General features: G+C 42.0%; 1 protein-coding gene across 1 annotated transcript in view; it reads right to left on the bottom strand.

Moving 5' to 3' along the window:
• Positions 1 to 5,854: 5,854 nt before the first annotated feature.
• Positions 5,855 to 16,268, bottom strand: part of HTRA1 (HtrA serine peptidase 1) — a 33,219-nt gene continuing 22,805 nt past the window's right edge. The window contains exons 4-9 of the mRNA XM_050976594.1: positions 14,252 to 14,446; positions 13,520 to 13,552; positions 12,226 to 12,340; positions 11,155 to 11,212; positions 9,667 to 9,762; positions 5,855 to 6,589 (exon numbers count right to left, since the gene is read on the bottom strand). Coding sequence (XP_050832551.1) covers positions 6,421 to 6,589; positions 9,667 to 9,762; positions 11,155 to 11,212; positions 12,226 to 12,340; positions 13,520 to 13,552; positions 14,252 to 14,446 — 666 coding nt within the window. The 3' untranslated portion in view covers positions 5,855 to 6,420. The remainder of the gene's footprint in view (positions 6,590 to 9,666; positions 9,763 to 11,154; positions 11,213 to 12,225; positions 12,341 to 13,519; positions 13,553 to 14,251; positions 14,447 to 16,268) is intronic.

Genomic DNA, 16,268 nt, shown 5'->3' with positions numbered 1-16,268 from the left:
CAGGATCTCCCACAGAATGGCTCAAACAACAGAAAAAGGAAAAATTCATAATAAACACGAGGCTGTCTCACTCCTGCAAGCTCAGCACTGTCTGTCCATCTTGTTGGCTCTCTGAGCAGTGCCCACTTCCATAGGAGACCCTAAATACACTTCTCTTGGACATGGGTTCACCTTAGAAATCCTCTGGTCGCCCTTCTGAGTCCCTGTGGCCCAGGAGAAATGCAGGCAAAGAAAACAGATTTAAGGAAATTAATTGCCAGAGATCAGATTTTAATGTGGGCATCCCAAAATCCAGAAGCTAACCTCATCTGCATTTTTGTTTAAAATATTAATAATTTTGTTAAGTGCAAATGTTTGGTAGCTTGCTGTAATTTTTTTGTCCTGTAATGAGTACAAGTTTCAGGTTTTAGTAATAACAACATTGTTAATGTAATATAATTTGTGTGTGTCATTTTGGATCAAGGGGTTTGCACACGCAATTATCATATTGGATGTGATGAATAATGGTTGATTACAAATAGCAGGATTTACAGTTACATAACAGGTGGTTAATAGCATGTTATAGTCACATGAGAGTTATATTAAATTGATGTAAAGATTTGCCTGTGGTAGCACCTGGATTGGGGTAGATGAAATAATCAACCCTTTCAATGTTAGGAATAAAGCTCCTACCACTTCTGTTTGAGCAAGTCTGAAACACTTCAGAGATGAGGAGAAAGTACCTGATGTCTTTTTCAGTCTTCAGGCTGCAACTTCAAACCCCCCCAGACTGAAACCAGAGGTATAAAAGGAGTATAATCCTATATAACATCACTGCATGCTAGTTACAGATAAAGTGCTGTATCTTCTGAGTCTCTTTACTCTCTCCATCTGCTGCAAGTGAGGCCTGTGGCCAGGCTGGGCACCTCAAAAAGGATCTGGAACAACTGAAAAGATGGGTCCAGTAATTGTCCAGTAACGAGGACAAGGATTGAAAATACAACCTGAAAGAGAATAAAACAATCCCCCAGGACAATTGTCCTCTGTCTCCAGAGGTTTTGTGCCAAGAGTGGAGCTGCAGCACCCAGGATTTGGGTAACAAAGCAAATGACACTGTGAGCATCTGTGGGTTGGGTTTGCTTTTTGTTTCTTTTTCTCCTGGGCAGAGACAGTGTCGAGCAGAGACCTTTGGCTTTTAATTGAAAAGGAAGAAAACTCCTGGTCTGTTCTCCAGGCCATAAAGGCAGGCAGCCCTTTGCAGGAGTGAAAAGGTTTGCAGTGTGTCTCAGTGCCTGCAGGAACTCACTGCACAGGCTGGAACTGATCCCAGTGGAGCTTTTCCTTTTGCACAGCCCTACCTTCTCTGTGAAAGTGCTTTTTCATTAAACAAACAAACATTAAAACCCTTTAGCTGAGGATAAATAAAAGCAAAATTATTAGACTGCACAACAAACCCAAGATGTGTGTCATACCTTCAGTCTGTCATTATCCTTTACACAGCTGCTCATGCCAATATAACATTTTCATGGCTGTAAACCCCTTCTCTGTTACATGAATAAAATATTGATCCCCCACACACCACACTGGTGAAATGAAGCATTCTTTTGCCAGCTCCTATTCAAAAGGAAAGTTTCCTTTCAGGACCCCGACCTCCAAGTCAAATGTTGATTGAGATGTGAGGAAATGCACATTTATTCCTCTGTTAATTACAGCTGGGTTTTATTACAGGTTTGTTTCATACCAGAAAGTGGCAGCTAGAGCTCCTTTTCTGGTATATTTGCCTGTTTCTGCTTGATTTGCAGGCTGGTGGGTTGATTTCTTTTTCTTACAAGTGCAAAGAACTTTCAAACAGTCCCAGCAGGCTGAAACATTCTGGTTTTCCAAATCAGACAGTAGACTCTGCTTCCTTGCCAGACACATGAACTTACCAGAGATGAGATGCAGACAAAATCTACTTTTTCTTTGCCAGAACTGCCCAACTCCTTGGAAGACTGGAATAAATTTTTACAACAACAGCTTTCAGCACTTCTTTCTGACCAGACACTAAGTTCAGGCTTCCATGGACATCTTTTTTTCCCCCTGCATCCCCCTCCTCCTGCAGGAGTCACCCAAATCACACTGGCACGTCCAGACTCAGCTTCCACAGAGGCTGGGGATGAGTTTTTAGCTGCAATTCGCCCTCTCGTGGTCTCACCTGTCCTCAGGTTCCTATCAACAGCTCGTCCACAGAAGCTGTGGCTGCTCCTGGATCCCTGGCAGTGTCCAAGGCCTGGCTGGATGGGGCTTGGAGCAGCCTGGGATAGTGGAAGATGTCCCAGCCCTTGAGACTAGATGGTCTTTAAGGTCCCTTCCAACCCAAATCATTCTCTAATTCTATGAAAATTCCTTTTTTTTTTTTCTGGAGGACAGCAGCTGTGAGGTCAGGCCCAGGGGCTGCTGCTTTTCTCCCAGCTCTCAGGGACTTTGGGAAAGGGGTTGTTAAGGCAGACACAGCAGATCCTACAGTCACTGCATGGACACAGCCTGAATCACCATCAAGAACACCCCACAAATGTATTTTCCTCTGTGGAAGGGTGGTCTGCACCACTGGCTCCATTTCAGAGGGGAAAGGAAGATTGCACTGCACTGCTGTTACCACAGTTCATCTCCCTCAAACATCCCCATGGCAAACTTTCTGAAAATCACTGTGGCCTCTGCATAAACACTGAGCAGAAAAGGAATGAACAGAAAAAATATTTAATTTTCTTCTCCAGCATGTTATGCAGTGTTTTCAAGCTAAATTGAATTCTTTACCACATTAAGTAAATTTGACTCGTATGCTTTAGCTCTGACTCATTTTCCTTCTAATCAGTTGCTAATTATTACCCATTTCCTCACAAAGTTTGTGGGGACAGATGCTGCAGTACCATGACTACTAAACAAAACCCCATGAAATTGGAGAAAAACCTCCCAGCAGATGTAGATGGGTTAAATTGATGTTTCTTTCTTTACTTTCCCTGCCCAGTGAGCCAATTTACATGTGCACTGGTTTTAGCAGTAGTTTTATGCAATAAACAATCCTTAACTGATCTAGTTCTTGCATTTTTACAGAGGAATGGTACAAAGAGGCTGAACTGGCTTAAATCCTGGGGCCAGAGTGTCCAGCTGACTTCCCTGCCAGCATCTTGCACAAGAGATGGGGTTTGGGGACCTGAAAAGGACTCCCACAGTGACCTCCCATCACACAGAACTGAATTCTCACTGCTCTCCTCATTCCCTGCCCTGGGTTGGTGACTTCTGCCTTCATCACTTCTATTTCCCCTGGGTATTTGCAGCTGCAGCTTTAATCATTTAATAGATTACCAGTAGTTAGCTCTGCAGTGCTTTTCTGACACACAATAAGAACCTGTCTATAATCTAATCATGCCTTTCTGAGGTCCCTCTCACCACAGTTTGGGAAGAAGTGGTTTTAAAAATATCCTCAGCTACCTCAGCATGAATACAAAATAGTTCTAGGTAAGGAGGGGAAAAAGAAAAGAAAAAAAGAAGTCCTCTGGCAATGAAATGACAGGATTTTACTTCTTGGCATCTAAGCTACAGAAACCAGACAATTGTTAGTCATGACCATTTTTTATAGCTCAAGACCTTTCCCTTATGGAATAAGTGAATTTGCACTTCAAAACTGCCTCCAAGTGTAGCAAACGTCGGAACCTACTCAGCATCACCCACAGCAACTCCAGTTTCCATTTCAGATGCTCCAGAATACTGAAAATCAAGCCAGAATGTGCAATTTCCCTGATATAGCATCCAACACTTCATAAAACTTCCAGGAAACTGATATTTAAACAAACTGTGCCAAAGCTGTTCTGTACAAAGTATTTTCAAGTGCATTTTGGCAAGAACTGTCTGCTGAAGCAACAGAGAATAGAAACCATTCCAGACCTGTAACCCCACAATACATCAAAAATACATGGCAATCAATTGCATTTAAAGAGAAACTTTGCTTCCACATCTCTGCTAATCAGTAATCTTAGTTCAAATATTTAATAATCATTTGGAGAATGCTTTGTAAGAAACCATCTGGGTAGCTGCATGGCTGGAAAGTAAATTCTAAATATTTTCCATATAATATTACATCATTATATATATATATATATATTTTACATTTTTCCATATTATATTTTCCATATAATATAATATGTGGTTACCAATATTCACTGCACAGAAATTAATTACAAATTAAGAAAAGGTAAAATGGAAAACCACTTTCAAAGTGAATGGCTGCAATGTGAGACCATCTCACATCCCACTGGATGGAGCTCAGGGCTAGAATTCTGGTCAAATATTTCACTAATCCCAGTGACCCAAGAAAACCATTTACAGAATTTCATTTGCTTCTTTCCTAATGCCCACACAAAGAGAATTAATGAGTTTGCATATTAAGAGACCACAACAACAAGCAACAGCAACAAAGAGAATCAATCAGCTCTGCAAATTGTGCAAGCGCTTGTTTTGAAATAAAGAGGCAGATGAAAAATAACTTTGGTTTTGAATACAATGTCCTGGCTTTGGGGCTTTAGTTAAATTTTTGCTAGTTGGGTTAGGTGGAGTACTAGAGAAGGCAGGGGATTTTTGAACTCATTTTTGCTGAGGGCTGTGTGTCACCACTCTGTGCTACACAGGGCACAAACCGACTGCAGAACATACCCCCACTCCACCTGTGAGCTGCAACATTAATCAACATCAGCGAGATGAACTCGCAGTGCAAAGATGCTGCAGAGCACTTCTGCAAGATCATTCTCTGCAGTTTTGGGGCTAGAAAGGATTGCAGACTGGCAGTGCTTGGCACTGCAGTGTTTTGGCAGATTTTCTCAGGTGTGATTTTCCACAGCCATGGTACAAGGTGGTAATGAGGTGTTCCATCCTGCCAGGAGTCCATCCTGCAATTGATTAATGCCCCACACTGTGTGAAATTACAGTGATCCAGGGGAGTAAGGGCAGGCACTGGCAGCTGGGGAGGCTCCCTAAATTGGGATAAACTGAAACAGAGCTGAAATACAGCTGGGAGGAGAAGGAGCACTGTCAGGAATCCAGCTCTCGAGGATTTATTGCTGCATTTGGGTGGAATACAGCCCTTTCTTTAAAAATCACAAACTGCCAACTACCCAGCTGGAGAGGTTTACTAAAACATTCTTTTTCTAAAAGAGCCTGTTGAGGAATGTCAAGTCACCAAGACTTGTCTACAGCCCTTGGATTTATTCTCTGAAATACAAGTTACAACAGAGGAAAGAAAAGGCTGCTTAGCTTATTATTTACCCAGTGAGTAATTACCTTGTAATTAGGGGTAGCTGATTGTTCTCCTTCACAGCAAGACAAACCCCCTCACTACCCCCAAGTTTCAAGGGCATCAATAAACATATGTATGAAGATTAATGCCTGTTAGAGGAATGCCCAATATCCCAGAGTCAAAACCAGGTCCATACACACACCAGCACTCCAGATTTGGATAAACCAGGCCTGGTTTAAAGAGCTTAAGGCCAGGTCTAAATGGTTACAGACATCCTGATATCTGAACCAGAATGGTATGAGGTCTGTGATCCACCATGTGGCAATTTCCACAGTGGGCAAACAGATTCCAGGCATTGGAGGAGTTGTAATTAAAACAGTAAGGAAAATGCATTAACATCTGGAAGACATAGGCAACATGACAAATTCAACCCAGCCTTGCTGAGGACAACAGATGCACAAAAGCACAAACACAAGGCACATACTGAAAAATAAGTCATGTGATGAAATGATGATTAAAAGGAGACCACCAGGACATCCTCCCAGGCAGATGTGCCACACAAAGAAAACCACTCCATGAGGGGAAGCAAAATGAGTCACTCACAAGAGGTACTGTTGAATTCTTTTAATTACACTAGGAAAATATCATAGTATTAAAGTCCTGCACGGGGTCCTGGGGAGGTTATTTGGGCTGGGATTCCTTTTGTGTTTATAAACCAAACTTCATTTCCCAATTGTGTTTTCTTTGAGGCCGACTGCTCCTTTACAATGGCATTTCCAGTTAAAACACAGCTAACCTATAAATACCTGAATGCCACAACACACATTGTGTGCGTGGGTTGTGTTTTGTTTAAGCCTTAGAGGAAATGACAGGAAATCTACTCAACACAGGGAAGCAAACGTCGATTCGTTAAGCAGAGGATGTAAAAGCCAGTAAAGAATACATTGCATACATAATACAGAAGGGAAAAAAAAAAGTTATCATCAGGAGTATGTGAAATTACACTGATTTTGCACCTTAAACCTAGTAGAAGTTACTCTGTTGGCCAATACTAATCCACTGAACAAGCAGAATGTTGGTCAGAAGTCTAACGTTTTCCTGCACCAGCACAGAGAGAATACAAGCAGTCCATTGCTGTTAAGAGAGAAAACATGAAATCCAGCTCATGTTTCTGGTTAGGGGTCGATTTCCTCGGGAACTACTGTCAACATCACATCTTCGTTGCCCCTGCGCACGACCATGTGCAAGGTACTGTCCCTTTTAATGATGTCACTGACATCACTGGCTGAGCTTATCGACTGCCCGTTGATGCTGATGATCACATCGTTGTCCTTCAGGCCACCACTGAAAGCACAAAGCAGCAATGGGTTATTAGAACTGCAGTTTTATTTTTGGGGGAAAAAAGGAAAAGATTTCTGGATTATCGTTATCATTATTATTATCATCGCTGTTATTATTATTATCATTAATATTATTACTTTATCATCACTATTAAATTATTATTAAATTATCGTTGAATAATAACTATATTATTATTATTATATTATTATTATTATTATTATTATTATTATTATTATTATTATCATCATCATCATCATCATTATTTTTATTATTGTCGTTATCGTTATTTCCCACCCAGCAGCAGTTCTGCAGACATGGCAGCCATGAGGAAAGCAATCAGGATTTATGAAGCAGTGAAGGTTGCAATGAAGGGCAAAAACTCCAGGATCTGATGGCTGAACAAGTTTGATGAGCCCCATATTTCCCTGCCTTCAAAGGAATTTGCTGCTGCAAATAGCAGTTAATTCTGCAATAAAGATTTTAGGTGTTGATGTCTGTCTTCTAAAATAATTGCCACAAAGCAGATTCATTTTAGAGGGGAGATTTCCCAAGCTTTTCTTCCTGAATACAGAGAGAAGCAACACTGTGTGCTAGTGAAGGATTTCAGCCCCTGTTCTCCATACAGAGCTCACTGGCAGCCACTTCCCACCCTTTATGTTTAAACCTGAGCAGGGTAACACATGTAGCTATCTAGTTTGGTCACCAAAAATCAAATGTGTCCTTCCTCTGCTGCCCATAACAGCTAAAATCCCTTTTCTGACCTCCAAATCTGAACCTTCCTGACTCAAAGCAAGCCAGGGCAGAGCCAGGGCTGTGTCTCTCCCCAGGCTGGCTGGAGCTGCTGCCAGCACCAAGACATGGCTGGTGAGGGATGCCACAGACCACAACATCTTGCCCAGTCTTGCTCAACGATCTGGCTCCAAGTGATGGAAAAATTACCCGAGACAGATCAGACATGATTCAACCCTTCAGAAGCATAATCCTTCACAAAACCACAGACCACTCATCGGCCTCTTCCACCCACAGAAGGCGCCTGACACGAGTGTCTCCTGCAAGCAGGGTGCCCTTGGCCAATGTTTGCAACAAATCTGGTTGCCTACAGGAGGCATGGCTCAAAACATGTCCGTGGAGGAGGCCATTGCATGGTTTTTCATGCAGCCTCTCCATGTGACTCACAGCCAGGACAGGTCACTGCAGCTCTGCTCCTGTGCCCCACCAGCACATCTATGTCACTGTGATATTTTCTGAAAAATCCTTTTGTCAGGATTTCTTCTCCTGGGAAGATAAGAAGCCTCAGCTTCTCCATGTTTTGCTGCTCTGGAATGTGGTCTGGGGGTTGTTTATCCAAACATGTGAATTGTTTAAACTTAATGACCAATCACCATCAGCTGTGTTGGACTCTGAGGAGTTAGAACTTTCATGATCAGTCTTGTAAAGCCTTCTGATGTCTCCTTTCTTTCTTTAGTATAGTTTTAGTATATAATTCTTAAATATAATATAATATAATAATATAATATAATATAATATAATATAATATAATATAATATAATATAATATAATATAATATAATAATATAATATAATATAATATAATATAATATAATATAATATGATATAATATGATATATAATATAATATAATATAATATAATATAATATAATCATATCATATCATATCATAAATAATGAATCAGCCTTCTGAGAACTTGGAGCCAAATTCTCATCTCTCACCTCGTCCTGGGGACCTCACAACACCACCCATCTACACAGCACGTGCTGGACAGATCAGAAGAAGGAAACCCTTGGGCCAGGGGACTGGGAATGGGGGGACAGAGCCAACATGGGCTGCATTTGAACTGCCAGGCCAGCCTTTGGATGGAGCACCTTGATCTGGGTCTCTCTTCCCATTAGGTTACATTGCCTCATGTTTCTTCTCCCTCTCCAAAGTCCCTCTCCCACTCTCTGCTATCACCCACACTCCTGAAATGACTGTTCTGCACCTTCAGGCTGAACCTCAACACCAAGGCAGCAGCTCCAGCCCCACACTGGAGCAGCCAAATCATTCCTTCACCCTGCAGACACTCTGCCTGATGAGCACTGCCCACAAGGATCATCTACAAACACAGCAGAAGCTCAGAGAGCACTCTGGACAGCAAGCACTGTGTATCTTCCACCCAAACTGCCCCAAAAGGCACCATCCAGCCATCCTTGCACTCTTCCCAAAAGGCAATGTATGCCCGCCCCAAGCAGCTTCCTGCCTACATGCCTTTGGTGCCACAAAGATTTACTCCTCTCTCAGATGATCCCTAGTTTCAGAAAATGAATAAGGTTTGCCATTTCCTGCCCTGGATTACTGAGCAGTTTCCTATCGAGCAAACCCAGAGAGAAAAGTGTCTCCAGCAAAAGCCAGCCAGACCAGTGCCAGTGACCACAGCCCAGCTGCCAGGCTTCAGCCAGACGTGGCACCAACCAGCAGGGCCAGCTTCTGAGCAAATCCTGACTAACAGGAACAAAAAAAGCCAGTTGTCCAAACCCAAAAGCTCTTCCAGTAATGTGACTGCTGACAAAGCTCTCACATGGAAGAGTGCCTGCTGCCAAGAGAGGGTTTCAGCCCCAAGGTGTGCCAGGGGAGCTGGTGGGTTTGGCCACCACTCAGGTGGACGTTTCTTCCAAAGTGGACCCAAAAACTTCTCACTTGCTCTCCTGCATTGACCAGCAGGGCCATGGAGAGTGTGCAGGAACAAAAGTCTCTGTTCAGCACTGGCACTGGTACAGCTGATGCCTTGGAAGCAGCTGCTGAGAAAAACGAAAAAGGAGTTTTCACACCCCCTGAATGCCTTCCCTTGGGCCTGGAAGGCTGACAGGGCTTCCCTGCAATACCCTGATACAGTTACAGTGCTGCCCATCGGGGACCAGAATGAAACCACAAAGCCATTTCCAGCAGAAAAGCTAATAGCAATCAGATGGCCACAGCCCTGCTAATTTAGCATGATGAAGAAAGCCAGTTAAGCAGGGAACAGTCTCCCTCGTTACCCCCTTGAGTCAGTGGCAGTGGTTTTGAGAAAAAAGCACTTCAACCTACGCTTCAGCTGGTGTTTCTGGAATGACTTCAATGACATAGGCCCCAGAGACAACATCAGGGAAGTCTTTATGGCGATCCTTCAGCTCTCTAGCTTTGCTGAAAAATGAAGAAATAGCAAAGAAAATATTTTGTCAAGACAGGAAAAAAACCCCCCCACGCATTTTGCTGAAGTCAAACCTCAACTTAACACGAGTTGAGGTGTTTTACACACATTGGTATGTCACTTCAGCACTCATTTTAACCCTTAGCTGCATATCTCAGGAATTATTACTTTTTTTTTTTTTTTTGCATGCATACAGCTTTTTTAATGTCTATTTCTGGTAAAGGCAACTATTTCAATAGATACATTCAGAGTTCAAACATTTTGAAGCTTCAGAATTAGCAGATTGTAGAATCACAGAATGGTTTGGGCTGGAAGGGACCTTAAATTCCATCCAGTGCCACCCGTGCCATGGCAGGGACACCTTCCACTGTCCCAGGCTGCTCCCAGCCCTGTCCAGCCTGGCCTTGGACACTTCCAGGGATCCAGGGGCAGCCACAGCTGCTCTGGGCATCCTGTGCCAGGGCCTGCCCACCCTCACAGGGAAGATTATTTTCCTAATATCTCATCTAAACCCACTCTCTGTCAGTTTGAAGCCATTCCCCCTCGTCCTGTCACTCCAGGCCCTTTGTAAATAATCCCTCTCCACCTTTCTGTCAGGCTCCCTTCAGGCACTGGAAGGTCACAATTAGGTCAAGTTGAAGCCTCCTCTACTCCAGGCTGAGCAATCCCAACTCTCTCAGCCTTTCCTCAGGGGAGAGGTGCTCAACCCCTCTGATCATCTCTGGGACATCCTCTGGACTGGCTCCAGCAGGTCCATGACCTTCCTGTGCTGGGGACCCCAGAGCTGGATGCAGAACTCCGGGGGGGGGGTCTTCTCCTCAGAGCAATTAGAGGGACAGAATCACCTCCTGCAATCCTGAGCACCTAAAAAACCCCAACCCCACGTGTTTCAATGCTTTGTTCTACCTGCGGATCCTGCACAAGGGAAAACTTCTGGTTATTTTTACAGGACATGGCATTGCCTGCTCATGAGTCTCTTACAGTCTGAGCATGAATAAGCAAGTCCACACAAAAGCTTCATTTGACATTAAGTGAACAGTTTAATGAAAATAACTTTATAGAAATGCAGGAATGCACGCAGCTGATGTAAGCCATGAAAACATCCAAGAACATGGGTACAACCCCAGGACAGAGCCACAGTCACTAGCTACTCTCTTCTGAAGCATTAAGGAGAAGAAAAAGCCAGGAGCTGCTTAAGAGCTAGCTCACAGGAGAGTCTAGAGGAGAGTCCCAGCTGCAGAGGAGGAGGTGGCCAGGGCTGGCTGGGTTTGTCACCAGCACACAGAGACACTCGGTGCTGGCTCCAACATCCACGTCCCCAGCTGGATCCAAATGCATGCAGAGACCACGCTGGGGAAAGGTGAGCAGCCACCCTGGGTACTTACCTGGGGGTTAGTGACATCATTCTTATGCCAATGTATTTCTTTTTGGTTACAGCTTTCCCTGCAAAAAGGAAAACGGGTCGTGGTCAGTTGCCCTGACCTAAAGAGCCTCGCAGGCTGCTGGTTTTTAAAACTTGATCTTCCACTTCTTCAGATGTCACTACACAAAACAACACCAGCTCACACACTGCTGCTCTCAAGGTGAGAAAAGGGAAGTTTATTTTCTGACTCCAGCATTTATAGATTTCCAAAAGTGACAGTGGATTGGAGGGTGACAGTGCCACCTCTCCAATGGCACTGGACAATCCAACAGCCCATCAAATTTCTCCTCCTCCATAAAAGAATGCAAAACAGTAAGTTATTTACAGAAAGCGTGTGAGAAAGTTTGTTAAAAGAATGTAAACATCAGAAGGCTTAGAAAAACTTAAAAAAAATCAAAGTAACAGCTCAGACCTTCGATTTTTTTTTTTTCTATTTTTTACTTGCTTGATGGTAGCACACGATTTATAGTCATGGATATTTTGAGAAATACTGTTTATGGTTAAATTTACTTCTTGGTTTTGTGTTTACTTAGAGGTGGCATTTTTATTTTGATGGTCTCAGGTATTATGGGTTTATTAAGTTATGAATAATTTCTTTGAGTGTTTTTAATTAAGGCCTAATTTTGGCCTAATTTTGTCAATCTTATTTTTGCAGTTTGGTTTATTTGCTTATTGTTTTGGTGCTTTTAATTCGTTTTGGTTTTGGGGATATAGGCATTTATATGGTGGATTTTACAAGTAGTGTTTTTATTTTGGTAGTGATGCTTTTAACTTTTTTAAACTTTTTCAGCCATTCTTACTGAGTGTTGGCTACTATTTATGAATTAGTGTAGAGGTAGAGTTTGGCTATTTTTTTTTTTTTAATCTTAATGCCAGCCAGGCTGCTGGCTTTCTGGTTTATTACTGTTTTCACAGAATGGTTTGGGTTGGATGGAACCTTAAAGGTCACTTATTTCCAACCCCCTGCCATGGGCAGTGATGCCACCCACTAGACCAAGTTATTTTCTGGTTTTCTTCTTCCCAGGTTCTGTACCTTTAGCTTGTCTGTCATGGGATTCAGTTAGAAACTTCTTTATTTTATCAGATGGGATAGCAAATGAGATTCCTGCTGTAACTTTTAATGTGTTAATTCCAATGACTTCACCATCCTGGAAAAAAAAAAAAGAAAAGCATTATTAGCAAATATGGAACTTTTAAAAGAGAAATGGATAATTTCTTGCAAGCAGTCACAAAGACAAATTCACATTTTGCAGCTGGCCTTCAATATTTTTTAAGTTGCAAGTGTAATTTTTTTGAGTCTATTGATGTAACACTACTTAGGAATTATGGAAAATCGATGTGATTATTCATCTTGCTGCAGAAGAGATCAAAACTGGGCAATTCTCATGCTTGCAGCAGATGAGCAACACATTCTGCAGCTATTCTGTGTTTATTTCAGCAAGCACCACAAAAAAGCATGGCACTGACTGCTCCTGAGCCATTATTACATAATAACATAAAGTAAAATGCAGTTTGCCAAAATCAAAAGTTTTCCTGGCAATAGAACTCCAAGAGCTTTGGATGGAACATCTCTGATGTCACCTCTTTTGAAACCCCAGCAGTTTCATTCTCTGGTTCATCCCAGACAAAAACTGTCTAACTTCAGGTGGCTTTGAATGAAGATTAAATGTGAATGAATGTCTGCTGGGAACTGGGTGGAAAAAAAAAATTGCCAAATCTCCTCCAAGGCAGAAACTCTGAGTAGTTCTGAGTTTCAGTTTGTGCCATGCCTCCTGAGGACTCAGCCCCATGTACCCTCAGGAGACCTGAGAGCTCTCACACGGTTCTGAACCTGCTTCAGTTCATTCTACAGTATTGGCAAATAAAACTAACATCCTGAAAAGATGTGGATTTTTTTGGTGTGACTCAAAATGAAAGGGTAGATACATTTTAGAACTGTTTAGCTGAGTTTCTGTGTGAAAAGAAAATAATTGCCAGCTTCAGGGTGAACAGCAAGGGCAAACACCTCCCTGTAAAATGTGTTTCTCCCTTTTTGCAAGGCTTTAGCAAAAAAAAACATTACACTTGTTTGAAACTATGCAAACCATAAACATCCTAAATATTGAAATCCAAATGTAGCCTTTTGCCAACATAAACACAGACAAGTGATTAGTAAGAGCCATGTGAATTTTGTGTAGTCAGCCAGATATCGAAAGCTGCAAATCACACATCTGCTGGGGGGAGTTTGCTTTTTTTTTTGTTGGTTTGGGTGGGGTATATTGTCTGTTTTGTTTTTCAAATTAAACAGCAATAAGGTTGACACTAAGCAAACTTAGAGAAAGTCTTACCAGATTTACTAGGGGTCCTCCAGAGTTCCCATACTGAAAATAAACATAAGTTAAGAACACATTTTAGTATTTACCTCTTAATTTGTTGCAAGCAAAATATAAAAGAAAATTTTGAAATATTTCTGTAGTACTGCTTCCATTTCCTATTAAATTCATGCAATAGACCAGTTTTAAATAAACCACAAACCACACTTTAACATCACCCTTTTAGCTGAGCTTTGCAAATACTCGGTTTTTCTTCTCCTGCCAGAGTAAGTTAAGAAAGCCAAGGTTTTCCTTTTGTTTTCTTAGTGCCACACCAGAAACTGAGAAGATTTTAGGACAGCTCTGGGAGCTGTTAGGGAAGATTTCTTACAAGGCCAAGATCTGAAGTACAAAAACTATTGTTTTGCCTTAATGCAGAAACGAACTTGAACCCTTAAACGAAGCTTGGCTTCTTTTTCAGAAAACAAGATGGATTTTGAGAAGATATTTATTTGCCAGACAAGATTGCCTCCTCCCTTGCAATCTGCAGGAGATTGCCTCCTCCCTTGCAATCTGCAAGGATTTTGAAGGCAGATATTGTGCCTGGGGTGGCTCCTTGGGGGCGTTTCTAACTAACAGCCAAGTGCTGCTGCAGATGTCCAGATTTACAGGGAGAGAAGGGCTCCCTGCTCCTCAGAAGGGCATGACAGGAGGGATTTCTGCTGGGGAAAGGTCAGGGCTGAGGGCAGCAGCTCGGGGGGCACTCACATTGATGATGGCATCAGTCTGGATGTAGTCCATGTCGGAGTTGCGGAGCCCCAGCTCCTTCCCCCCGCGCTGCGTGGTGCTGACAATGCCCGTGGTCACCGTGTTCTGCAGGGAAAAGGGACTGCCAATGGCCACCACAAACTCCCCTGGCCTCAGGTCTGCAGACTGGCCAAGCAGAAGAACTGGCAATTTACCCTGCAAAAAGGGGGAAAAAAAAAGGAAATTGAAATGTTAAGACGCTGCTCTGCTGGCAGAGCAAATGTTATGGAAGGATGGATACATTCACAGGGTAGAGGAAAAAAGAGGCTTTTATGCCTCAGGGATTTGGCTTGTTCTGTTTTCTTTTGAGTATTTTCTGTGTGGGTTGGTACAGAAACATCCAGTGTGGGCTCTTTACACTGGAGAACTTTTTCCACAACAGGTACCCATTAAATCAAGAACAATTAAAAGACCAAAGGAATATTTATGCTCTGCTTTACAAAGCAAACATCTGATGATACAAGAAAGGAGCCACTTCCAACCCTTCTTGAAATAATTAGCAAGCAGCTGCTGAAGTAAAAATATGATATTGTTTGAGAGTGAACACTAAAGAATCACGAAAGCAACAGCCCAAGAGTTTTAAGCATGCATGTGTACAGTTAAAAGCATTTTATATTCTCACAAAACACCAACTAATGATTCATCTTTCTTTCTTTTAATGAAGTATCTCTTCTAAATAATCATATTGCCTCCTACATACAGTGGTGTCTTCCCCTGAAGATGTTAGGATTTGAGGACCTGGTGTGATTTTCTGTCACGACAGTAGAGGATACCATTACATTTTCCTTTCAAGATCTTATCTCTAAACATATCAAATACCCTATAGCTGAAGACATTCCCACTAAAACATTTTTAAAATCCAGCAAACACTGCATTGTACAGCAATTAAAAATAAAAAAGGTTAAAAATAAAAAAGGTTGGATCCACACACTTGCCAATTAATCAAGGGTGTTCTGAAGCAGATCATCTTTCAAATAATTTTTTTTTTGATTCATCACCTGCCTGTACAATACACATTGAGTGCCATTTCTCCCTTTCTTTTCACTTTTAAAAGTCAATCCCTACACTGTCACTCCCAGTGATGTGACATGCTTTTAAATATTTTTGTTTTATCTGTTGTCTAAATGATCCTGGCCCTCCCCAGGTAATTTAACCTGGTATTTAACCCATGGTATTTAACCATGTCACTAGACTATTTCTATTAGCAGCAATGAACCTGGACATGTGTAAGTGCAGGTTTAGACTTAAGGATTTGGAGGATTAGGTTACTGAACCCAAAAATCAAAACAGAATTCTGGAGACATTTATCTTTTGCTTGGCAAAGCTAACTTGAACCTAGCTGTCCTCCAAGCTTGACCTACTTCAAGTTTTGGCAAAAAAGGGAAAATATTGCATGTTTAACTTGGAAACTCATTGCTGGCTCTGAAGGGGGTTTGTTACCAGCAGTTTGAAAGCCTGAATCAATAAGTCATCCATAGGGGCAAAATTCAGTGTTATAAACTAACCCAAATTCCATCACTTTGTATTTTTCACCTACAGCTTATTTCAAATATCCTGAGACAGACAATGCCTGCAAAGTAGAAAGCAAAAAATAATGGCATCAGTTATCCCTATAGGCTGCTGCAAATACAGAAGTTATGGTTTCAATGTTTGACAAGACTGGTCTTGTGTATCCTTTATCCAGCTTTGTTACAATCCCACCAGGGAAGTTTTACTCAGATGAGCAGATTGTTTCAATAAAATTCATTGCCAGCTCCCAGACAGGGTAAGATGCTTTATGCAAACTTATCTTTCAGCCTCCAGACAGCAAGAAAATAATTAAACCAACTGCTTGTTCAACAGAGGGAGCTGGAAGAGCAACAGAATAGGCAGCACAGAAAGCAGAAAGCATTTCCAGGTCTGTTTGCATTCAGAGGAAAGTTATCACAACCAGCAATGCCCTACTAATGAATAATAATGATAAAATGCAGCCCTTATC

This window comes from Serinus canaria, chromosome 6 (genome assembly GCF_022539315.1).
Source record: "Serinus canaria isolate serCan28SL12 chromosome 6, serCan2020, whole genome shotgun sequence".
NCBI classification, from domain to species: Eukaryota; Metazoa; Chordata; class Aves; order Passeriformes; family Fringillidae; genus Serinus; species Serinus canaria.
Note: the sequence above shows the minus strand (reverse complement) of the source record. Positions and strands in the feature narration are given on the sequence as shown.